Source organism: Gopherus evgoodei, chromosome 9 (assembly GCF_007399415.2).
Source record: "Gopherus evgoodei ecotype Sinaloan lineage chromosome 9, rGopEvg1_v1.p, whole genome shotgun sequence".
In the NCBI taxonomy this organism is placed as follows: Eukaryota; Metazoa; Chordata; order Testudines; family Testudinidae; genus Gopherus; species Gopherus evgoodei.
In genome coordinates this window covers 79,917,183-79,944,151 of record NC_044330.1, presented here as the reverse complement: position 1 = coordinate 79,944,151, position 26,969 = coordinate 79,917,183, and the positions used below count along the sequence as shown (strand labels likewise).

At 41.2% G+C, this 26,969-nt stretch overlaps 1 protein-coding gene across 1 annotated transcript in view; it reads left to right on the top strand.

Annotated features, from left to right (window-relative positions):
- Window positions 1-26,969, top strand: part of LOC115657916 (connector enhancer of kinase suppressor of ras 2-like) — a 521,635-nt gene that overhangs the window by 230,543 nt on the left and 264,123 nt on the right. The window contains exon 6 of the mRNA XM_030576266.1: window positions 20,416-20,535. Coding sequence (XP_030432126.1) covers window positions 20,416-20,535 — 120 coding nt within the window. The remainder of the gene's footprint in view (window positions 1-20,415; window positions 20,536-26,969) is intronic.

The following is a 26,969-nucleotide window of genomic DNA, read 5'->3' as shown; positions in this document are numbered from 1 at the left end:
TGGACCTGGTACCTGCTGCCACCACCCAAAAAATTAGAGTGTTTTGGGGCACTCTGGTCCCACTGAAAAACCTTCCCTGGGGACCCCAAGACCCAAATCCCTTGAGTCTCACAACAGAGGGAAATAATCCTTTTTCCCTCCCCCCCCCCCAGGTGCTCCTGGAGAGATACACAGACACAAGCTCTGTGAATCCAAACAGAGTGACTCCCCCTCTCCGTTCCCGGTCCTGGAACAAAAAGGACTTTCCTATTCCCCCAGAGGGAATGCAAAATCAGGCTAACCAATTCAACACACACCGATCTCCCCTGATTTCTTCCTCCCACCAATTCCCTGGTGAGTACAGACTCAATTTCCCTGAAGTAAAGAAAAACTCCAACAGGTCTTAAAAGAAAGCTTTATATAAAAAAGAAAGAAAAAATACAAATGGTCTCTCTGTATTAAGATGATACAATACAGGGTCAATTGCTTAAAAGAATATTGAATAAACAGCCTTATTCAAAAAGAATACAAATCAAAGCACTCCAGCACTTATATTCATGCAAATACCAAAGAAAAGAAACCATATAACTTACTATCTGATCTCTTGGTCCTTACACTTAGAAACAGAAGATTAGAAAACAGAACTACTTCTCCAAAGCTCAGAGAAAGCAGGCAGCCAGAAAACAAAGACCCCAGACACACAATTCCCTCCACCCAAAGTTGAAAAAATCCGGTTTCCTGATTGGTCCTCTGGTCAGGTGCTCCAGGTGAAAGAGACATTAACCCTTAGCTATCTGTTTATGACACGCCCCCCAAATTGCAGACAGTGGGGAAGCTCACTGGCGGCGATTTCCTTCTAGAACTTGAAAATAAACAGATTAATACAACACATGCACCTTTACATATACCCCTAAGTATATAACTAACAGACTTTTACATTTTAAGAACACTTTTTAACTACTGAATTCTGGGAAACTCTGACGGGAGAGTGCATCAGCTACTTTGTTAGAAGCTCCTGTGATGTGTTGAATTTCAAAATCAAAATCTTGGAGAGCTAAACTCCAACGAAGAAGTTTTTTGTTGTTCCCCTTGGCAGTATGAAGCCACTTTAGTGCAGCATGGTCAGTTTGTAGTTTGAACCGCCGTCCCCAAACATATGGGCGTAGCTTTTCCAGGGCGTACACAATGGCATAGCATTCCTTTTCACTGACTGACCAGTGACTTTCCCTCTCAGACAGTTTCTTGCTGAGAAACACGACAGGATGGAAGTTGTGATCTGTTGCTTCCTGCATGAGCACTGCTCCTATACCACGCTCAGATGCATCTGTGGTTACTAGGAATGGCTTGTCAAAGTCCGGGGCCCTGAGCACAGGGTCAGACATGAGCATCTCCTTAAGCTGGGTAAAGACCTTTTGACACTCATCAGTCCACTTAACTGCATTTGGCTGGGTCTTTTTGGTCAGGTCCGTCAATGGGGCAGCGATTTGGCTGTAGTGTGGTACAAATCGCCTGTAGTATCCGGCCAAGCCTAAGAAGAATTGGACCTGTTTCTTTGACCTTGGGACAGGCCACTTTTGGATAGCATCCACTTTGGCCTGTAGGGGGTTTATGGTTCCTCAACCCACCTGGTGCCCCAGGTAAGTCTCTCTGTTTTGGCCTATTTGACACTTTTTGGCCTTAACAGTTAGTCCTGCCTGCCTGATGCGCTCAAAGACCTTTTCCAGGTGTAGTAGGTGTTCGGGCCAGGAGTCTGAAAAAATGGCCACATCATCGAGGTAGGCAACTGCAAATTCCAGTCCAGCTAGTAGACCATCTACCAGCCTCTGGAAGGTGGCGGGTGCATTTCGAAGGCCGAAAGGAAGGACATTGAATTCATACACCCCCGCATGGGTGATGAATGCTGACCTCTCCTTGGCAGATTCATCTAGCGGTACTTGCCAGTACCCCTTGGTTAAGTCTATTGTAGAGATGAACTGGGCACGTCCCAACTTCTCCAATAGCTCATCAGTGCGTGGCATTGGATAGTTGTCCGGACGAGTTACCGCATTTAGCTTACGGTAGTCCACGCAAAAGCGTATTTCCCCATCTGGTTTGGGTACCAGAACCACTGGAGATGCCCATGCACTGGTAGATGGGCGGATTATACCCATCTGTAGCATGTTCTGGATCTCCCATTCTATAGCAGCTTGGGCATGAGGAGACACCCGGTAGGGTAGGGTTCTGATTGGGTGAGCATTACTTGTATCAATGGAGTGGTATGCCCGTTCAGTCCGTCCTGGGGTGGCTGAGAACAATGGGGCGAAGCTAGTGCACAGCTCCTTGATTTGTTGCCACTGCAGACGTTCCAGGGTGGTTGAGAGGTTCACCTCTTCCACGCCACCGTCTTTTTTTCCGTCGTAGTAGACACCGTCAGGCCACTCAGCATCATCTCCCTGGACTGTAAACTGACAAACCTGTAAATCTCTGGAATAGAAAGGCTTGAGAGAATTAACATGGTACACTTTAGGCTTTAGTGAGGAATTGGGAAATGCTATGAGGTAGTTTACAGTTCCCAGGCGCTCTTGGACCGTGAATGGCCCTTCCCATGATGCTTCCATCTTATGGGCTTGTTGCGCCTTCAAGACCATAACCTGGTCTCCTACCCTGAAAGAACGTTCTCTGGCATGTCTGTCATACCAGGCCTTTTGCTCTTCCTGAGCATCCTTTAGGTTCTCTCTAGCAAGGGCTAAAGAGTGTCGCAGGGTGCTTTGTAGGTTGCTTACAAAGTCCAGAATGTTAGTTCCTGGAGAAGGCGTAAACCCCTCCCATTGCTGCTTCACCAACTGTAATGGCGCCTTAACCTCGTGACCATACACAAGTTCAAATGGTAAAAACCCTAAACTGGGATGTGGTACAGCCCTGTAGGCAAACAGCAACTGCTGCAACACTAGGTCCCAATTGTTGGAGAATTCGTTGATGAATTTTCGTATCATGGCCCCCAAAGTTCCATTGAACCTTTCCACCAGGCCATTGGTTTGATGGTGGTACGGGGTGGCAACCAAGTGATTCACCCCATGAGTTTCCCACAGTTTTTCCATGGTCCCTGCCAGGAAATTAGACCCTGAATCTGTAAGGATGTCAGAGGGCCAACCTACCCTGGCAAAGATGTCTGTTAGGGCCAGGCACTCAGTGTTAGCCCTGGTGTTGCCTAGAGCTACTGCTTCTGGCCATCAGGTAGCAAAGTCCACTAAAGTCAGTACGTACTGCTTTCCTCTGGGCGTCTTTTTTGGAAAAGGGCCCAGAATATCCACAGCTACTCGCTGAAATGGGACCTCAATTATGGGGAGTGGCTGGAGAGGGCCCTTGACCTGGTCTTGAGGCTTACCCACTCTTTGGCATACCTCACAAGACCGGACATACTTGGCAACATCCTTGCCCATCCCCTCCCAGTGGAAGGACTTCCCCAACCGGTCCTTGGTTCTGTTCACCCCAGCATGGCCACTGGGATGATCATGGGCTAAGCTTAAGAGCTTCCCCCGGTACTTAGTTGGAACCACCAACTGTTTTTGCGGCTGCCATTCTTCCCGGTGTCCACCAGAAAGAATTTCCTTGTATAAAAGTCCTTGGTCTATAACAAACCGGGATCGATTAGAAGAGCTGAGAGGCGGTGGGGTGCTCCGTGCTGCCACCCACGCTTTCTGAAGGCTGTCATCTGCTTCCTGCTCAGCCTGGAACTGTTCCCTTGAGGCTGGGGTCACCAGTTCTTCCTCAGACTGTGGACTTGGGCTTGGTCCCTCTGGAAGCGATGTAGGTGATGGGGTTGTTTCCGTTGCTGGTGAACCGCTCTCCGCTGGTGCACCTGAGGGTATTTCAGGCTCTGGCTGAGCCTTTTGGGTATGGCTGTCTGTTGCTTCTGCCAGTTTGGGCTCGCTGGCGCCCTCTGGCGTTGAGTTTGAAGATGTGGTTGCACTTGCTGGTGCTGGTTGCTGTTCCAGTTCCGGGCCTGGGACTGGAGATGCTGTGGCTGTTTCAGTGGTAGGCATGGAATCCGGGTCCACTACCTCTGTCTGGGTCTCTGGTAACACAGACGGGGCCTCTGTGGACGGCTCAGGACCAGGAATGGGTCTGGAAGCTTGCCTGGTTTGGCTACGTGTAACCATTCCCACTCTCTTGGCCCGCCTCACCTGGTTGGCCAAGTCTTCCCCCAGTAGCACGGGGATAGGATAATTGTCATAGACTGCAAAAGTCCACATTCCTGACCAGCCTTTGTACTGGACAGGCAGTTGAGCTGTAGGCAAGTCTACAGCTTGTGACATGAAGGGGTAAATTGTAACTTTGGCCTTTGGGTTGATGAATTTGGGGTCAACGAAGGATTGGTGGATAGCTGACACTTGTGCCCCCATGTCTCTCCACGCAGTAACCTTCTTTCCGCCCACTCTCAAATTTTCCCTTCGCTCCAAGGGTATTTGAGAGGCATCCGGGCCTGGGGATCTTTGGTGTGATGGTGGTGTAATGAATTGCACACGCATGGTGTTCTTTGGACAGTTGGCCTTGATATGTCCCAGTTCATTACACTTAAAGCATCTTCCATCTGATGGGTCACTGGGCCGAGGTGAGTTACTGGAGACTGGTGAGGTGGAAGGGTAGGGTATCTGTGGCTTTACTTGGGTGGTATGTGGGGTCTTTGGCTGTCCTCGGTTGTAGGGTTTATGGTCTGTGTGCCCCCTGGGGTAATCGTTCCCCTTGACAGTAGCTTTCTTGCTTTCTGCCAGTTCCATCCATTTGGCTCCAATCTCCCCCGCCTCAGCGATATCTTTGGGTTTTCCATCTTGTATGTACCGTGTGATGTCTTCAGGAACACCATCCAAGAACTGCTCCATTTGTATGAGGAGGTTCAGTTCTTCCAAGGTTTGAATGTTGTTTCCTGTTATCCAGGCCTCATAGTTTTTTGCAATGTAGTAGGCGTGTTTGGGAAATGACACCTCTGGTTTCCACTTTTGGGTTCTGAAGCGCCGTCGGGCATGATCTGGGGTTATCCCCATCCTGTATCTGGCCTTGGTTTGAAAAAGTTTATAGTCATTCATTTGCTGCTTAGGCATTTCAGCTGCCACCTCTGCTAAAGGTCCACTGAGTTGTGGCCTTAATTCTACCATGTACTGGTCTTCGGGGATGCTGTACCCAAGACAGGCTCTTTCAAAATTTTCCAAGAAGGCCTCGGTGTCATCACCTGCCTTATAGGTGGGAAATTTCCTGTGCTGTGGAGCAATAATGGGCGATGGGTTGTTAGGATTGGCTGGAGTCTGTTGCTTAACCTTTTCTAATTCCATGGCCTGTTGGTGGGCTTCCCTCTGGAGTTCTATCTGTCTTCTGTGGGCTGCCTCTTCTTCTTCTAGTTTTCTTTTGTGTGCTGCCTCTTTGATTTGTTCTTCTCTTTCTTTCATCTCCATTTGTCGCCTGTGTTCAGCTTCTTTGAATTGCTCTTTGGCCTTAATTTTTGCCTTAGAAGTCATGATTCCTGTTTTCTTGTGTTGGGGTGCCGTCCGGTGTTTATCCTCTGAACTGCAGGTTCTCTGTTGCCTCCTGAAGTCTGCCTAGCAACAGTGCCTTTAGCTAATCTTCAATGTCAAGTAAACCTGAAAAACCACTTTATTTGCATTTATATAGTGCTGGTATGACTCTCAATGGGAGTGCTATTGTGTGACAAAAGACCCTTAACAGTCTGGTAAATGGCTTCTTGCTTAACATGCAAGCCACAAACTGCCAGAGAGAGCAGAAAAAAAAAATTCTCTCTGGTTCCCTTTTAAAACCAACTGTTCCTCTCTGCTAAAAAGCCCTTAGCAGAGAAAAGAAAAATATAATATTCCTACTGGCTTCTGGATTCTGTCTATATCCCACCCGCTGCTACACCATATCATAACCTTAGTCCCAGATTTGGACCTTAGCGTCCAAAATATGGGGGTTAGCATGAAAACCTCCAAGCTTAGTCACCAGCTTGGACCTGGTACCTGCTGCCACCACCCAAAAAATTAGAGTGTTTTGGGGCACTCTGGTCCCACTGAAAAACCTTCCCTGGGGACCCCAAGACCCAAATCCCTTGAGTCTCACAACAGAGGGAAATAATCCTTTTTCCCTCCCCCCACCTCCAGGTGCTCCTGGAGAGATACACAGACACAAGCTCTGTGAATCCAAACAGAGTGACTCCCCCTCTCCGTTCCCGGTCCTGGAACAAAAAGGACTTTCCTATTCCCCCAGAGGGAATGCAAAATCAGGCTAACCAATTCAACACACACCGATCTCCCCTGATTTCTTCCTCCCACCAATTCCCTGGTGAGTACAGACTCAATTTCCCTGAAGTAAAGAAAAACTCCAACAGGTCTTAAAAGAAAGCTTTATATAAAAAAGAAAGAAAAAATACAAATGGTCTCTCTGTATTAAGATGATACAATACAGGGTCACTTGCTTAAAAGAATATTGAATAAACAGCCTTATTCAAAAAGAATACAAATCAAAGCACTCCAGCACTTATATTCATGCAAATACCAAAGAAAAGAAACCATATAACTTACTATCTGATCTCTTGGTCCTTACACTTAGAAACAGAAGATTAGAAAACAGAACTACTTCTCCAAAGCTCAGAGAAAGCAGGCAGCCAGAAAACAAAGACCCCAGACACACAATTCCCTCCACCCAAAGTTGAAAAAATCCGGTTTCCTGATTGGTCCTCTGGTCAGGTGCTCCAGGTGAAAGAGACATTAACCCTTAGCTATCTGTTTATGACAGTCCGATACTCAGAGGTTAAGAAAAACAATTCTTCTCCCTCCTCCTTGTAACAACCTTTTACATACTTGAAAACTGTTATCATGTCCCCCCCTCAGTCTTTTCCCTTCCAGACTAAACAAACCCAATTTTTTCAATCTTCCCTCATAGGTCATGTTTTCTAGACCTTTTATCATTTTTGTTGCTCTTCTCATAGACTCATAGACTTTAAGGTCAGAAGGGACCCTTATGATCATCTAGTCTGAGCTCCTGCACAATGCAGGCCACAGAATCTCACCCATCCACTTCAATAACAACCCCCTAACCAATGTCTGAATTACTGAAGTCCTCAAATTGCAGAGAATCCTCCAGCAAGTGACCCATGCCCCATGCTGCAGAGGAAGGCAAAAAACCTCCAGGGCCTCTGCCAATCTGCTCTGGAGGAAAATTCCTTCCCGACCCCAAATATGGCGATCAGTTAAACCCTGAGTATGTGGGCAAGACTCACCAGCCAGCACCCAAGAAAGAATTCTCTGTAGTAACTCAGATCCCATCCCATCAAACATCCCATCACAGACCACTGGGCATACTTACCTGCTGATAATCAAAGATCAATTGCCAAATTGCCAAAAATTAGGCTATCCCATCATACCATCCCCTCCATAAACTTATCAAGCTTAGTCTTAAAGCCAGATATGTCTTTTGCCCCCACTACTTCCCTTGGAAGACTGTTCCAGAACTTCACTCCTCTAATGGTTAGAAACCTTCGTCTAATTTCAAGTCTAAACTTCCTAGTCCCCAGTTTATATCCATTTGTTCTTGTGTCCACATTGGTACTAAGTTTAAATAATTCCTCTCCCTCCCTAATATTAATCCCTCTGATATATTTATAAAGAGCAGTCATATCCCCCCTCAACCTTCTTTTGGTTAGGCTAAACAAGCCAAGCTCTTTAAATCTCCTTTCATAAGAGAGGTTTTCCATTCCTCGGATCATCCCAGTAGCCTGTCTCTGAACCTGTTCCAGTTTTAATTCATCCTTCTTAAACATGGGAGACCAGAACTGCACACAGTATTCCAGATGAGGTCTCACCAGTGTCTTATATAACAGTACTAACACCTCCTTATCTTTGCTGGAAATACCTTGCCTGATGCATCCTTAAACTGCATTAGCTTTTTTGACGGCCATATCACATTGGCAGCTCATAGTCATCCTGTGATCAACCAATACCCAAGGTCCTTCTCCTCCTCTGTTCCTTCCAATTGATGTGTCCCCAATTTATAACTAAAATTCTTGTTATTAATCCCTAAATGCATGACCTTGCACTTTTCACTATTAAATTTCATCCTATTACTATTACTCCAGTTTACACGGTCATCCAGCTCTTCCCGTAGGATATCCTGGTCCTTCCCTGTGTTAGCAATACCTCCCAGCTTTGTGTCATCCGCAAACTTTATTAGCACATTCCCGCTTTTTGTGCCAAGGTCAGTAATAAAAAGGTTAAATAAGATTGGTCCCAAAACTGATCCCTGAGGAATTCCACTAGTAACCTCCTTCCAGCCTGACAGTTCACCTTTCAGTACGACCCGTTGTAGTCTTCCCTTTAACCAGTTCCTTATCCACCTTTCAATTTTCATATTGATCCCCATCTTTTCCAATTTAACTAATAATTCCCCATGTGGAACTGTGTCAAATGCCTTACTGAAATCGAGGTAAATTAGATCCACTGCGTTTCCTTTGTCTAAAAAATCTGTTATCTTCTCAAAGAAGGAGATCAGGTTGGTTTGACATGATCTACTTTTTGTAAAACCATGTTGTATTTTGTCCCAATTACCATTGATCTCAATGTCCTTAACTACTTTCTCCTTCAAAAATTTTTCCAAGACCTTACATACTACAGATGTCAAACTAACAGGCCTGACATCTGGACTTTCTTCTCTGGACTTTCTCCATTTTGTCCACATCCTTCTTGAAATGTGGCACCCAGAACTCCAAACAATACTCCAGGTAAGGCCTAATCAGTGCAGAGTAGAGCAGAAGAATGACTTCTCGTGTCTTGCTTACAGCACTCCTGCTAATACATCCCAGAATGATGTTCGCTTTTTCCTGCAACATATTTAGCTTATATAGTGGACCACAAGCTAAATGACCCCCAGATCCCTTTCCGCAATACTCCTTCCAAGGCAGTCATTTCCCATTTTAGTATGTGTGCAATTGATTGTTCCTTCCTAAATGGGCTACTTTGCATTTGTCCTTCTATAATTTTATCCTGTTTGCTTCGGACCATTTCTCCAGTTTGTCCAAGTCATTTTGAATTTTAATTTTATCCTCCAAAGAACTTGCAACCCCTCCCAGCTTGGTATCGTATAAGTGTACTCTCTTGGTATCTAAATAGTGATGAAGATAGTGAACGTAACCAGAACCAGAACTGATCACTGCAGTGCCCCAATCATTATGGGAAATTATGGGGGCAAGTAGGCAATAATTATTTAATAATAGTAGACATTGAGATCCAAAAAGTTAAAGTTTTATAATCATTAAAATACAAACTATCAACATCACATTGAAATATACAAAGCAAATATCCTTCAATCAGACATTCATAAGTTCTCAAGCAGCATTTGTCTTACTTTGCCTATCTGTAAATTTCAATTATCACTGGAGATATTTTTGTTGATTTGTGCATGATGAAATTGGCATTTGCTGATAAAAAATCCTTCGAAGTGTAGTCATACGGTATTATGTCTCTAAATGTGAATTTCTAAGTAACAGATTTATTTGAATTAATTTTTTGGTCTGTAATTTTGATATCTGAACCTTATAAAATGTTATTTTTGTCAAATATGCATATTATCATTTAAAGGGAGACTTTGATTTTGAAGTTTGTTAAAAATAGTTTGAGACATGCTTTCTGTGGTCTGTCTCTGCTCTGAACTGTGATAATTGCTCTAATATCACAATTTAAATTTTGAGTTTAAAATAATGTTTACCAGTTCTTTATCATAAAATAGTAATTCATCATATATAAGAGGTACATCAGATCGTTTGTATGTTTAATTTTGATAGGACAAAAAGGAGATGACAATATATAACTCAGTGTCATTTGCTACTACTGAAGTACATTTCAAACAATCTTTTAAAGCAGTAGTGAATTGTATTAAGTCATATCTGCAGTCTCCGGTTTTAATCTTATGGATATGATTTAAATTAGTCTGCACTGAAGTATTTTTCTTTTATATACATTAGTTGGTATAACTGACACACATATTACTAAAATTTATAAGGTACATTCCTTCTGTAGATTTAGCTACAAATTCTGTGATAAGCTGTGTAGTTGTACACTGCCCTCTACTGGATGTGTCATAGCAACTATACTGCTAACACTTTGGGGAGATTCTCCCCTAATTCTAATAAGGAACTGGCCTTCATCTAGATAGATCCAAGTTGTATTCTTGCTGTCTGAGAGAAGTTCTGAATGGCCATGATGTGCAACACAGTTATAACTTTGCAGATCTTCAGTGTCCACAAATTTGTTACTTTATAAACTGTTTTTTCCCATTAATCAGTCTGATTGGCTGCAGAAATTACCAACTTTTTAGCTCTTTATTCTAGTCACAATGTAGGAAGGAAAACTGGGAAATCATTCATAGTATTTACCTTTTGTTCAACAGAAACACAATGTAAAACCCTTTCATGAGAAATAAACTCAGGATATAGAAATCAGACTGTTTCAGCTCAGTTATATGTTAATTCTAGACATGTGCTTTTCATTACAAACTTTATTAAATATATCTACATCAAATAAAGAGAGATTTGTTTAGATATTTTAACTAAGCAACTGCTAGTGGTATTTAGGTTAATAGGTGGTAACTAGTTTTAAGGTGACTGAGAACCCTTTTTTATTCCCATTAATTTAATATAAAAAACAAATGACAGCATGGGTGAAATCATGGCTAGGTTGAAGTCAGTGACAGAAAAAAATGTCATTTACTTCAGTGGGACAGGATTTTACCATGTGCACAGACAAAACTTTGAATGAAAATTTTCTATTTGTTACTGTAGTATGTGGCTTAAATTTTAAAGTCTGTGGTGCAAAGTAGAATTTACTTGTGCAAAATAACCTTGCCCACTTGTTAATTTTTTCTCACTCTCTACTCTTGCATTTCAAAATGTTTTTAAATTAGTTTATTTTTAGTTGTATATAACTTGTTGTCTTGTGTCCTGCTTGCTACTCTGTTTGCACTGGATATTTTGGGACTGTGAAGACTGCTTTGTGTTCATTTCACTTCACAAAAAGACTTGCTGGGTGCTTGCAGTGATATATACAAAAAATATGTTCTCTCATGTATGTAGGTTATACTGCCACTTTTATCTTAATGATTGTGGATATGGTGTCTGCTTTTAATTTATATATTGCTTAAGTGATTTGTGCACTTACATTGCTTCTTAAGGAAAAAGTCAAAGGCAAGCACTATACAGTATGCTTTCTCCAACAAAATTTAATCAAAACCAAAAATCTTCACTGAAGACTGTAGTGGAGTGTATGTATCCCATTGGCAATCAAAGCTCAAAGGGGTTCCTCAGGGGAGGAAAAATACCTTCCCTACCACAGCTGCCGAGGGGGTGGGGGATAAGGGGGACAATTTGTCCCAGGCCCCGCAGGGGCCTCACGAGCTGCTCCGGGTTTTCGGCGGCACTTCGGCCGTGGGCCCTTCACTCACTCCGGGTCTTTGGCGGCGGGTCCTTCAGTGCAGCGGAAGACTCAGAGCGAGTGAAGGACCCACCGCTGAAGTGCTGCCGAAGCCTCAGAATACTGCCCGGTGAGTACAAGCACCACAAGCAGTGGAGGAAAAAAAAAAACCGCTATCGGCGGCACTTAGGCTGCTCTACCGCCACCGCTTCATTCTTCGGCAGCAATTCGGCGGCGAGTCTTTCCCTCTGAGAGGGACCTGCTGCTGAATTGCTGCCGAAGACGCGGCCCTGCCCCAGGCCCCCTGAATCCTCTGGGTGGTCCTGTTCCCTACCATGAAAAGAGTGTACAATCTTTCAGTCTTGATTTTGGAATGTTAAAATGCATTCATTGAGCAACTAATTATCTTGGAATTTCTGTTTTGTATTTTGTTGTTGTTAATGCGCTCAGTACAAGAACTAGTATAAAAGCAACCAAATGAGGCAGAAGAATATAATAATGTTAGATGCAAAGATCTGGGAATCATGGTGAACTATTAGAGAATTCTTAAATGTAGAGATTCTGGCTTTACTAGAAAGCTAGCTATTAGAAAATTATGGATTTAGAAACAAAGTTTTGAAAGGGAAATTAAAAGTGACTAAAATAGGGTTTTTTAAAAAAGTTCTTGTCTAAAAAGTTGGATTATCCACACAGCTCTACTCTGAGTGAAAAGTATGCTAGAGGACTGAAACTGGTGAGAAGATTGAGAACAGATATTTGTAGGAATGAGTGATAGATAAGGTTGATTTAATCATCTTTACAAACAGCTCTTGTAAAGTATCAGAGGGTAGCCGTGTTAGTCTGGATCTGTAAAAGCAGCAAAGAATCCTGTGGCACCTTATAGACTAACAGACGTTTTGGAGCATGAGCTTTCGTGGGTGAATACCCACTTCCTCAGATGCATGTAATGGAAATATCCAGGGGCAGGTATATATATGTGTGCTAGCAAGCAAGCTAGAGATAACGAGGTCAGTTCAATCAGGGAGGATGAGGCCCTGTTCTAGCAGTTGAGGTGTGAAAACCAAGAGAGGAGAAACTGGTTCTGTAATTGGCAAGCCATTCACAGTCTTTGTTCAATCCTGAGCTGATGGTGTCAAATTTGCAGATGAACTGAAGCTCAGCAGTTTCTCTTTGAAGTCTGGTCCTGAAGTTTTTTTGCTGCAGGATGGCCACCTTAAGGTCTGCTATAGTGTGGCCAGGGAGGTTGAAGTGCTCTCCTACAGGTTTTTGTATATTGCCATTCCTAATGTCTGATTTGTGTCCATTTATCCTTTTCCGTAGAGACTGTCCAGTTTGGCCGATGTACATAGCAGAGGGGCATTGCTGGCATATGATGGCGTATATTACATTGGTGGATGTGCAGGTGAATGAACCAGTGATGGTGTGGCTGATCTGGTTAGGTCCTGTGATGGTGTCGCTGGTGTAGATATGTGGGCAGAGTTGGCATCGAGGTTTGTTGCATGGATTGGTTCCTGAGCTAGAGTTATTATGGTGTGGTGTGCAGTTACTGGTGAGAATATGTTTCAGGTTGGCAGGTTGTCTGTGGGCAAGGATTGGCCTGCCACCCAAGGCCTGTGAAAGTGTGGGATCATTGTCCAGGATGGGTTGTAGATCCTTGATGATGCGTTGGAGGGGTTTTAGCTGGGGGCTGTATGTGATGGCCAGTGGAGTCCTGTTGGTTTCTCTCTTGGGTTTGTCTCGCAGTAGGAGGCTTCTGGGTACACGTCTGGCTCTGTTGATCTGTTTCCTTATTTCCTCATGCGGGTATTGTAGTTGCTCTAACCCCTCAGACAGAGACCAACACCTACAAAATCTCCACCAAGCATTCTCAAAACTACAATACCCGCATGAGGAAATAAGGAAACAGATCAACAGAGCCAGACGTGTACCCAGAAGCCTCCTACTGCGAGACAAACCCAAGAGAGAAACCAACAGGACTCCACTGGCCATCACATACAGCCCCCAGCTAAAACCCCTCCAACGCATCATCAAGGATCTACAACCCATCCTGGACAATGATCCCACACTTTCACAGGCCTTGGGTGGCAGGCCAATCCTTGCCCACAGACAACCTGCCAACCTGAAACATATTCTCACCAGTAACTGCACACCACACCATAATAACTCTAGCTCAGGAACCAATCCATGCAACAAACCTCGATGCCAACTCTGCCCACATATCTACACCAGCGACACCATCACAGGACCTAACCAGATCAGCCACACCATCACTGGTTCATTCACCTGCACATCCACCAATGTAATATACGCCATCATATGCCAGCAATGCCCCTCTGCTATGTACATCGGCCAAACTGGACAGTCTCTACGGAAAAGGATAAATGGACACAAATCAGACATTAGGAATGGCAATATACAAAAACCTGTAGGAGAGCACTTCAACCTCCCTGGCCACACTATAGCAGACCTTAAGGTGGCCATCCTGCAGCAAAAAAACTTCAGGACCAGACTTCAAAGAGAAACTGCTGAGCTTCAGTTCATCTGCAAATTTGACACCATCAGCTCAGGATTGAACAAAGACTGTGAATGGCTTGCCAATTACAGAACCAGTTTCTCCTCTCTTGGTTTTCACACCTCAACTGCTAGAACAGGGCCTCATCCTCCCTGATTGAACTGACCTCGTTATCTCTAGCTTGCTTGCTAGCACACATATATATACCTGCCCCTGGATATTTCCATTACATGCATCTGAGGAAGTGGGTATTCACCCACGAAAGCTCATGCTCCAAAACGTCTGTTAGTCTATAAGGTGCCACAGGATTCTTTGCAACTCTTGTAAAAACAAACAAAAACCTTCCCCCTTAAGAGAGGTCTTATCTCACTAAATTGTAAAGAATGTTATGACTTCTCATTGTAAACTGAGTTACAGTAAATGTTAATGGAAGGATAATACAAATTGAGAACCTTAAGCATGTGTGATATACACACATATGTACATAAACATACATGAAACAAATTCAACAGGTAGAAAATAAAAGAAAAAATATTTGCATCTCTTTATAGAGACTTTGACAAATGTTCTTGCAGATCTGTTAACCTTTTCCCCTGGCTAGCTGATGCTGCTGTTAAGAAAATTCAAAACATTGCCACAACTGTCAAACTGCTTGAAGCCAGGTCAACTGAAATAGTTTTCTATCTCCATTCTGTAATTCTGTAATACACAAACACTATATGCACTGTTACACACTACTGAGATTACCAGTATGCAGTCAGATGTGGAAGCTTGCTAACAAGATTTTGAAATTTTTCCTGATTTCTCAGAGTTTCATTGTCAGAGAGTCACAAATCCATAAGAACTCCTTAAGATACTACATCTGTTCTCTTAATACAGTGCTGACAATATGACCCTTACTGCTGTGCTTGCTTATACTATGTGTTTAAAATGAGGAAAGTGCAGTGACATCAAGGTACTTGTCTGTAGGAGACTGATCTATATTAATAGCTTAAAGAGTGACTCTGTTTTGATAAATGACTCTGTACAAATGGCATTATCAGGTCCCATTTTTAAATATCTCAATGATTGCCATATTCACTCAATTTACAAATAAAATATTTTCCCCTGAGTACCGGGAACCATGCCTGCAAACTCAATTTGAGGCATGGTAGTCAATCTGGGTCTTCCCTTTTAGCATATCACTAATAATGAAGGTTCTGCAAGCCAAATTATGTCTTTGGTAACTCATGTTCTTCTCTGACCATCAGTCGGTTTGCACAGGCATGACTGTCTGGAACTTAGTAAACAATTCTGTTGATATCACATGAAAAGGAATAGAAAATACTCTGTACTGGTTGTATTGGCTCTATAGGGTTACAGGACTAAAAAAACAGTAAAAAGTAAAATCTGTATATTGTATATGAGTCCAACTAATATATCCAGGGTGAAATCCTGGCCCTATGAAATCAATGGTCAAGATTTCACCCACAAGGAGTATGTCCATTGTGTAAGAGAATAACATTGTTACATCTACAGCCCCCAACTAAAACCTCTCCAACACATCATCAAGGATGTACAACCTATCCTGAAGGATGATCCCTCACTCTTACAGACCTTGGGAGACAGGCTAGTCCTCGCTTACAGACAGCCCTGCAACCTGAAGCAAATACTCACCAGCAACTACACACCACACAACAAAAACAATAATCCAGGAACTAGTCCCTGCAACAAACCCCGTTGCCAACTCTATCCACATATCTATTCCAGGGACACTATCATAGGACCTAACCACATCAGCCACATCATCGGGGGCTCATTCACCTGCACATCTACCAGTGTGATATATGCCATCATGTGCCAGCAACGCCCCTCTGCCACGTACATTGGCCAAACTGGATAGTTTCTACACAAAAGAATAAATGGACACAAATCAGACATCAAGTATTATAACATTCAAAAACCAGTAGGAGAGCACTTCAGTCTTCCTGGACACTCAATAAAAGACTTAACAGTGTCAATTCTTCAACAAAAAAACCCTTCAAAAACAGACTCCAACAAGAAACTGCAGAACTGGAATTAATCTGCAAACTGGAAACCATCAAATTAGGCCTGAATAAAGACTGGGAGTGGATGGGTAACCACAAAAACTAATTTCCCGCAGCTAATACTCACACCTTGTCAACTGTTTGAAATGGGCCATCTTGATTACCTGGCCTCATTAGCACTACAAAAGTGATTTTTCCTCCCTTGGTATTCACTCCTTCTTGTCAACTGTTGAGAATAGCGCACTTCCACCTTAATTGAATTGGCTCATTAGCACTGACCCTCCACTTGGTAAGGCATCCTTTCATGTGCTGTGTATTTATACCTGCCAACTGTATTTTCTACTCCATGCATCTGATGAAGTGGACTTTAGCCCAGAAAGCTTATGCCCAGATAAATTTGTTAGTCTCTAAGATGCCACAGGGACACCTCGTTGTTATTGTTACATAGTTACTCTTTAGAGTAAAATCATATGATAATACATGTACAGAAATAATGTATAATAGCAGAGTATTAATGTTTCTGTATAGAGAATTTCTTTAATTTGACTAATGAGATAGAGGGGGTGATTGAGTCTGAAGTTGATACGAAATTTTGAGAAGTCGGGACAGGGATGAAATGGGAGCTCTCTGGTATTTGTATAAGGCATAGATCTAGATCTCAGAACTATTATACATATTTTATAAAATAAACAATAGTCAAATTTTGAGTTGATTCTGTTTTCTGATGACTGCAGACCACTTCATCTCTGTACTTCACTAGACTCCTTGCATTGAATTATAACCCCACAAATACCCTGTTTTAAAGAGATGCCTCCAGCAGACTGACAATCAATCTGTTCTGACCTGCCAGATCTCATTTGTAATAACCCCCTCAGGAGTTATGGATTTGAACCGAAAGTACTGTAAGCAAAATGCAGTCATTACCAATGATGTTGACCAGAAGCCTGGTAAAACTCAGAGGTTTCAACTGAATTTCTTTGAGTTTTCTGTTTCATTTGAAACTGAAACACAAAGCAAAGCTTGGGATGGAAACCCCCACTAACCAAAAAAAACAACAACAACAACAACTAAATCAATCCCCTGTGAACTGAAAGTGCATTATCTTGCATAACTCTAGTCATAAAACCATACATGGGACCTCTGAATTAGGGAAGAGGACTGAATCAACCATATTCAGATTGTGTTTTGTTAAACATAACTTGTTTACTTACTTACAGAATTTTAACCTGCGCACATGGCTATTTTTGCATGCGTTGCATTCCTTGCATGGCTCAATTTAACAAGATATACCACATGGTAGAGAGTGTGGGAATGAGGGTCGTGGCTCTGTTTTATCTTCCTTAAACACTTCTGTCTTGTTCATACAAAGAAATAGAAAACTGAGAGGAGACAAGGGAGAAGGGAACTTGGAGTCCAAAAGCTCACTTATAAGTTCTTTAAAAATAAAAATGTACATGTGAAAAGGGAGGAGAGGGGATAGCCCCAAAACAGCACTTCAAAGTTGTGTAAGTGCTTTTATTTGTATTTTGGGAAAGCAGCCAAGAGAGTAAGAGAAGTATATTTACATAATGTTACTACAAACAGGAGAGAGAGAGAGAGAGAAACTTTTAAAATGCTGAGGCTTGATCAATTCTCAGTGGCTGGTTGAAAGTGCAACTCATGCACAATGGAAAGGAAAAATTACAAAAGAGAAACCTTGGAACAGCATCTTGGAGACATGCATCCGCAAAGCAATCCCGAGAGCCAAGTTTTCCCACATTTAGGTAACTACTCACTGAAATGCTATTACCTGGACAGCAGCCATGGTATCAATTCTTAATACCAGATCAAGACACCTCCTGATACCATACTCAACAACACCAAGCCACCACTTTCTCTGTGCACAATAACTGCAGATGCCTATGGTACCAACCTGGAAGTGGCTATTAGTTAAACATAAAAACACCCTATATGTCACATGCTGAATTGTATGTCCAGGGCTTAAAGTGGTTTTGAGGAAGTGCTGTTCTTGTCAAGATCCAGTGATAGAATTTCAATAAATTGTTTATATGAAAACTAAGTCTTGGACAGCTTAAGTGCATGTAGTTTTTCTCTGCAGCAATTACTGAAGTATCAATTTTTTTTGGCCAATTTTGGGATGTTGTTCAATCCAGCTTTCTATGGTGCCATTAGCCCATCCAGAGAACGAGTCTGTTATTTTAATATAGTATTGTGACTAAAGCACAGGGATCTTAGATCCTATTGCTGGTGGTGCCTGACATGGATTTGATGGATGACCATGTTCAAGTCACTTTAAATTCTGTTTCTCAGTCTACAGTGTCATTTCTAAAATTGGGTTAATATTTCCCACTCTCACAATGACTTATTTGTAGAATACTTTGAGATTTTTAGCTAGAATGTGATACAAGAACAAAGTATTATTAATTATAATTTCTTGATGGTAGTTTGGAAAGGTGACCCTTTAGAAATGATAAAATTTGGAGCAAACTTAAGAAACCTTCCCCCCACTCTATTTGCCTTTAATCTCTCCTTGTTTTTATCCAAAGATGCCGCAACAGATGTGGGTACAGTTTGTATTATTGATAGTGCCAGACACAGCATTATTTGCTCTCTCGTTGTCTCCTGGGTGTTCTCATTTGACAAGTCCCATCCTTTGCAGTCTTTGAATCATTTATAATGGGAATCTGGTCTCTCAGTTGTCTATTGAGCTACTTTAGAGTGGTTAGGTATTTAGTATTATTATTATTATTTGCTCTTTAATATTTTTTCCTATAGTTAAAATTCTCCATTGATTGTAATTAGGTTTCTGAACCTTGGTGGGGACTTGGTGAGCTACCATCATAATCTTGCTCATTGAGAACTTTTTCCTAACATGTATTCAGTTCTAACATTTACTTACTAGATTCTTCCCCATTAAACAGTGGTCAAGAAGAAATCTTACATGTGTCTCAAACAATGCAAAGGATTCAATGTGAATTGCTTCTGCTAAGTCTGTATGGGTGGCATAAAAGTAATTTTATGGGGTAGGGGTAGGCTCAATTCTAAATCATAATTGTATAGGGGTACTGAAGCATCAAAAAGTCAGGTTGGAACATAGCCACATGGCTAATGCATCCCATACTACAGATCCCAAGAAAGGGATATGCTTTGATTAAATATTTATTCTACATGCCAGCCACATATTCATATGTAAAGTATCTGAACACATTTAATGTGTAAGGTATAGGTGGAATGAACAAAGCATATATTCCTCTTTGAGGCCCTGATCCAAAGCCAACCAGAATCAATGGAAAATTGTGTTTTCTTCAGTGACCATTTGATAGAGGCTCAAATGCATAGTCAATAAGGAGCTGCATGCATACATGTGATTTTGCATATGTTTCAGCTGATACAGAGGTCCAAATGCAACATCCAGGACTCCAGAGCTTTACCCTGGTTTCTAAATGACTAAAGATGGACTGATTCTAAACACTGTTATGTATTTAGACAAAGGAGTTATTCATTGCTCCGTCTGCTTATATATGTAGTGTCAAATGGGATATTAGAATTCATCATGCATTTGAAAATATATGAAGTATAACTTCCCTTAAGGAATTTCACCACCATTTAATGTAATTAAAGTAAATAACAGTGTAGTCCCTGAAGAAAAATGAGAGCATACAACAGAATTCCCACCAGAAGAGCATTCTGAAAGGCATCTAAATTGATGGTTGGAAATTAAGTACAAATATTTTTAGGCATACTATGTCTGGAAGAAAAATTTAGAGAACATGAAAAAAATATGGGGACAAATCCCTTATTTGGGAAAACTGCCCTTGTTTCACGTGGTCTGGGTTCTGTTTCCTTCTGTTGTTTTGTTTGACTCGGGACAATTAACTTTCATCCCTTTATCTCACCTCCTCATTCTGTGAAATGACCTCACTATGTTTTTGTATTGGGGAATTGACACCTTAAATAAACACTTGACTTCATAAGTTCCCCTTCCCATTTGTTGGCCAAAAAAGTAATTAAATTAATGTGTAATTACTATTTACATATTTTCCTTTAATTCAATCTGTGTTTAATAATGCCATTTACAGCAACAGGTAAAATCAAGTTTATTGGGCATGTTTGTTAGGGGTGGCCACTTGAAAGAATAAGGTAATTCAGGTGCACACACTTCGGTTATTACTTCACAAGAAGATTCCTTTGGGCTTCTGTGCTGTAGATTCATTACCACTAGTTATGGCATTGATAGGAATTTTATTTTCCCTGCCCCTCTTGTAGTTGGCCTTGTGATAAATGTAGAACTTCAGCTCTGTGTTCTTATAACAGTAAGAACTAAAAGCTACTGCTGCTCATATATATATATATATATATATACAGTGTAAAATAAACATAATGTAAACAATATTGCCCTTGAATTGTGCTTTAATACCAACAGTTTATCACTTTAACATAAGTGCTTATGATTATCGTTGTTTGCTTTTTCTAGTGTAAAACTTTGTCTGGAATCTGTGACCACATCATCTCTCTCTCATCTGACTCTCTGGTGTCTCAGTCAGCCCATCTTGAAGTAGTTCACCTTACTAGCATTATGCCCAGTGAGGGCTTGGTAAGTAAGAATATAGCTAATTCCATTTGAATATTAAACTCAAGCATCTATCCTTTAGAGTGTTTTCTTTTTTTTAACTTGCCAAGAAACCAAAGTGCATTTGTTTTATGCAGTTTCCAGCTCTTTGTACTAGTGCAAGCTTTAGCTGATTTCTAGAAGTCTTTAACTACAGTCTTTAGCTGTATTAAAATCAAATAAAAAATATACAGTACTTAAAGTACCAGAGCTAGCCAGAAAACATATTAGCAGCAAAAGTAGAGCATTGTAATCTGTAGTGAGCTGCAATATAGCTGTTGGACAACAGCAAGATTATTGATTTTGTTTTTATGTAAAAAATGTTGGACTCCAATATAGAAGTTAATCAGCTGCATAAAATAAACAATGTAAGAGATGGTACTATAAGTTTAAAGGAAAGTGATCATATTGTTTTTCTTAATATTTAATTAAAAGGCTTTTATGGATTTTACTTCAAATTTCAGCAAGATTACTTATTAAGGAAGACCAAAACCAACCAACCAACCAATCAAAAAAACCCAAAGATTTGTAGATGATATTTACAGAACAGACATTGGGACAGATTCATCCATTTGTGCAGCTGCATTGCACCATTCCACAGTTACAAATCAGCTGTAAATCCAGTTTATCTGGTGAGTTAAGCCAAGTCTATAGCTATCTTGCATACACAGAGAAGCACAAAGGCAATCAGAATATACTAGTGAATCTGGGCCCATGTCTCTTTTTACAGATTGTATTATATTTCTCAGTTATAATCCAGAATTCCACATTTCTTCCATTTCCACTAATAATAAAATCTTAGTCTCTCTACATCTTTGCATTTTGAAGCCTGATGCTTTGTAGTAAAGATAACCTGCAGATTATATAATGTGATCACAGTAGGAACAGAAATCATAAGAGCAAAAGGATTTGCAAACAATTAAATGGTCTATATGAATGTATATCTTCCCAAGGCTTATCATCCCCCAGGAAGTTTAAGCATGTCCATCTCCAAATCCCCTCCCCTCACAGAGGACCAGTGTCTGAATCAGCCTGTTTCTCATGATAACAGCCCCTGACAACTGCCTCCGGGCTCTCGACAGAGTTTTTAACTGTTTAACATCCTTTTGAACTGTGTGTTCTCAGCCTCGGCAAAACAGCTGTGCAACTTTGGCTGCAGCCTGGAAGTAGCATCTTCACAGCTAATAGCTCAGGTATTGTTTTTAACCTCCTAATCTGTTAACCAGGAGGTGTTTTATCTGGATTCATTGTTTTACCTTCCTGCTTGATTCCCAAGATCCCTTTTCTTTCAGAAAGCTGCCTGGTCACTGTATTAACTAGAGGTCAGTTTCCTAAGGGAAGATTTTAAGGTGCCAAGCCCACTCAGTCCTGCTGAGTAGACACTGAGGCATAGTCCGAGACCTTAGTCTAAGAATGGGAAAATCACAGGATTCCCCCCAAACACACAGGACAGGTAAAGGCTAGAGGTCTAACACTTGAGGGGCATGCACTCAGAGAGACCAGAGAGAGGTCAAAAGTGCAGCTAGTCCAGTGACCATGACAATTATAATGCCAACAAATTTTAATTGAAAAACTATATATAGAAGATACGTTATATTGCAATAATGAATGATTGGGAAGGAGATCATACTGGATATAGAAACATTGACAGCAAGATGAGACCACTTAGCAGACCTCATACTGGCTGATTTAAGGATCAGACAGGCTTATCTGACTGCATCTCTTGTGCAAGAAGGCTGCTTATATACCACATGGGCCCAGTTCATGTCCTGGCTATAAGAGTGAGCAGGAGAGACCCATATGGTCTCTAGGTAAGTAATTCTTCTAGTTGGTTGAGTCCACTCCAGTATCTGGCTACTAGCTTGCAGGCTCAGCTGCCATTACTTTTTTTGTTAAATGCTTATTTCATGTAGATCTCTTAATGCTACAAAACAGCCATTCAGTTACTCTCTGGCTCCACTGTGAATAACTAGCTTTCTGCTGGGCCCAGATCTACTCTGTGCATTTCACGCCACCCCTTTCCTTAGGGGGAATTCTTTAACAGCCAAGTTTTTCAAATAAGAGTTCTTTAAAATAATAATTTTAACTGGAAGTGGTTTTTGGATACACGGATGATCAGCTTGACAGATAGGTGCATGTTTAATATTTCTCATTCCAAATAAAAATAAAGAACTACACCATTTGGAAGAACTCAATGTTTTAAATTTAAAAATAAAAAGCATCTCCCCTCATATGGTAATAGTACACATTAGGGAATTTCGGCTGGGTAGTTATCAGAGTTTTAAAGTATCACAAAAATACATTTTGGTTCATTTTCATTGCAGAAATGTATTTTATAAGAAATTTAGTTCAGTGAATTGCTGCTGGCGTCATAAGTTGGTTATTTTCCAGCTGAAGTTAGATAAAAAGCTATTTTAAATAAGTATGATTCTTCTTTTTCTAGAGATCAGCATGGAGTAACAAATTGGCTTTTTGACTTCTTGAAACCTAAATTCAAATCCTGATTTGGCAGTTTCATTATTATCCCTGTCATTTACCTAAATTACACAGCCACCTCATGATATTGTAGGATGGTAGTTTCTAGTGAGGAACAGTGCAAGTCTGAATTAACAAATATCATATTTAAACCAAAACAATCCCAAAGATTTTTTTTTACAATTGTTATAAACAAAAAACACTTCACCCAGCACTGAAATGCAGCCTTCTGTATGGTGAAATCATTATTAGGCACACCAAGACAATACATACTTTAGGTGAGAAGGTGAAGATGCTGTAATTAAAAGAGCTAGTGAGAATATAGATACGTAAATTGTAATTACCATGGATGGTTGAGCTTATTTTGCCTAATTCTGAAGGTGCTGGAATATTATAGGTTTGGAGGCTTCTTGCAGACGTCAGCATTCCTAGGTCCTTATTCTTCTTAGAAAAGATTGGAAAAAAGGAACAATGAAAGGGCAGAAAGGAAAAATCCTTTAGGATAATATAGGATGAAAAATAGAGTAGAGAATGGATTACAAATTGTTATTAGAATCTTTAATTATATGGTCACATTGTATTTTCCACAGGACCCCTGCCTCAGTCCATGCATATATGCATGTAGGTTCTCAGACACTATTTACTACATGTTAACCAAGTTCTGTACTGCAGTGGATTATTAATTTCTTGATGGGCATTTTCATGTCCCTCTTCACTGTAGTATCTGTATGCTTCACAGACAGTAATAAGTTTAGCTTCACAACACCCTTGTGTGGTAAGGTGGTATTATTATCCCAGTTTTATAGGAAGTGACCTCAGGCACAGAGAGATTAAGGTTAAAATTGTCAAATGTGTCCATTAATTTTGGATGCCCAGCTTGAGATGCCTAGGACTTGATTTTGCAGAGTATATACATTGTTATAGACCTATTTAAAGCACAGCTTCTATTGACTTCAGTTGCAGCTGTGAGTGCTCAGCACTTCTGCAAATCTGACTCCAGACATCTGAGCACCCAGAAAATTAGTGGTCATCTATGAAAAATATGGTTTATGACTTGCTCTGCCTCTCTTAGGACCTCTGTGACTGAGGCAGAGATGGAATTCTTTTCTTGAAGGTGACTCTGGCTTTTTGGGGATTCACCCAGACTACGAAGAGATTGTGTCATCACCTGCCCTGTAACCCTGAAAGTTTCTGTGCTATGCATCTTTGGCTCAGATCCCTGACACCAGTAGCCTGCTTACAGGACAATAACCTCACCCTGGCTTCCACCAGCCTGGTTATTCCTTGCAGGGTGACACCAACAGTTCTTCCAGCCTTGAGTCGCCCCAAAATCATCTCCCCTGCAGTGCTCAGTTCCTCTCACTATAGCTCCTTATCAATTTCACTACTCCTTTAAAGAGACAGTACGCAACACCAATCCAGCCCGTTAATTTGGCTGAGGATTTTATCCTTCACTTTGAAACACTGCACTTCTTCTTCATCTGGCTGATGTGGATGTAGAGCAACAACTGTAATTTTATATTTAGATGGTTAAGCCAGACAAATGCATCAGGAATAGCGGAGCATAATGCTGTGATGCCTCTTTCGTATTTGTGGATCAGCCATTGAGTCATTATATGATCCATGGTCTGTTCTGGGTGACCACAGTTATGCACTGGAGAGTTTTTAATTTTCCATTTGTGCATTAAGTACCCACATCAAGTAACACTTCACTGAGATGGCTATATGATAAAACAAGGTAAAATTGATTAATAAAGAACAGACATTTAAGTGATACCAAGTAGATATCAGTGTCCAAGCTTTGTGTGGTGGATCCAACCCTAGTGATGACTCATGTGGGTGTCAATATGCTACATGATATTTTTTCCAGTTTTGTTATTTAAAAAAAAGGGGGAAATGATATATACAAAAGCTACGTTAAAACAACATTTTTAAGGTTGCAAAGTCAAGCACCCAAAAGTTAGGAAATAACAGAATTAAGGTTACTTATGCAACCTTAATTTGTCACCCTAGTGTATATACATTGTGATTTTCAGAGCAGTGTAAGAAGTCCTTAGTGTGATAAGGGTATCATAACAATTTATATTTTGTTTGTTTATGTTTATATCTATCTATCTCAAGCCCCAAATGAATAGTTGGGAGAAAATCAGAATTTCTGAAAGATTCATCAAGCCTGCTTCTTCATTTTTATTGGCTCTGAAATCTCTCAATCCACACCAGAGGCCTCCAACAATCCATCCAGCAAAGCTACGAAACACCAGATTTAACTGTCCTTATAGATCTATGAAAAAAACCCAAGTCTAACAGAAACATGTTCTATGGGATTTTAGGCTCTACTGGAGGGGATGACTTACAGATCTAAATGCTAGTTTTGGAACATTTTGTTTTCCTGGAGCACAGGTTCAAAGCTATGGAGGATTTGCTCATTTCTGCATTTCTCAAAGGTTAATAAACTGAGCTCCAAGTTGTTTACAGTAGATTTTTCAGACAAAATCTCAACTACAAAGTACTGTCTGCTCTCTGTGGACATTAATGAGTCCAGGATGCATTTTGAAATAACTGGGATTTGCACCAGTGTCATATGAATATTCCCTTCCTGTTATTGCTGTGAAGAGTCCTGCATTATGTAAGGATGTGATGCTGCTTCCATTAAAAAGCATAACAAAACTTCTGTTAACTATAGTAATGCAGGACTAGGTGCCTTCTGTATGAAATTTATAAAGTGTTTTAAGATTAATGTTTTTCTGTATAAATGTAAAGTATTATTCCAGTTCACTCAATTTTGGGTTATTGAGTCAATATGGCTGCTTTAAACCTTGCTTACAGCAGAAACATTTTACAAAGAATTTCCACCATTGTTCACACTTCTTCAACTCCAGCAGTATTAGCTAGTGTTACAGGGGGAGGGATAGCTCAGTGGTTTGAGCATTGGCCTGCTAAACCCAGGGTTGTGAGTTCAGTCCTTCAGGGGGGCTACTTAATAAGGAACTGGGGCAAAATCAGTATTTGGTTCTGCTAGTGAAGACAGGGGAATAGACTCAATGACTCTTCAGGGTCCCTTCCAGTTCTAGGAGATAGGTATATCTCCATAAATTGAAAACAAGCAAAGTCTGGGGGGAAAAAGGACAACTGATGGTTCAATTTCTCAACTATCATATTTCATTAACACTATATTTTGGCATAGGCTATATAGGTATGAATTGTAAGAATTTTTAAAAGATATATTTCTATTTTAACTAGGCTTCTTCATTATGGAATGTGCTTTATGTGGGAACATCTCAGTGGTAAAGCAGTGATAAACTCAATGAAGACAGATTGCCTGTTACATCTAGAGCAAGGTCCAGCTGTTCTGCCTAATTCTACCTATGAATGTCAGTTTAACTAGGTGCTTTCTATTGGGTTTACAACATGTTAACAGAAGGTTTATCAGCAGTTCTAGAGTCTGTAAGAAAAGAAGTGCCTGAACACAGGGCAGTCAGAAGCCTTGGGGGGCGGCTCCTGTGGGAGGCCCATGGGAGCAAGGAGTGGGAGAGTGAACAAGGAGTGCAGAGACCACTTCTTCCTTGCCTTCTCCCTAAATGTGTCCTGCTCCTGCTTCCTGCACAGGATGGAAAGGAGCCACCCGACCCAGGACCAGCAGAAGTACTGGAACATCGTGAGGGCTGTGGTAGGGGAAAACCTGGGCTGATTGGGAAGTAGCCACAGCTGAGCCACTAGGTGCAGAGAGAAGGGCCTGGCTGCCTGGGACTTGAGTAACGTACTGGAGTAGAGCAGTGCTGAGGAATAGGACAAGGGAGCCAGGGAGCTCCCTCCTGGAAACCCCCCCCCCCGGCTACAGGCCTAGCCAAAGGCCTGAAAAGGTCCTGGGGTTGCAGAGGTGCAGCCCAGGGGTAGGTGGCGGCAGCAGGTTCAAACCCCACTTGCTGATGATGAGTGATATGGAC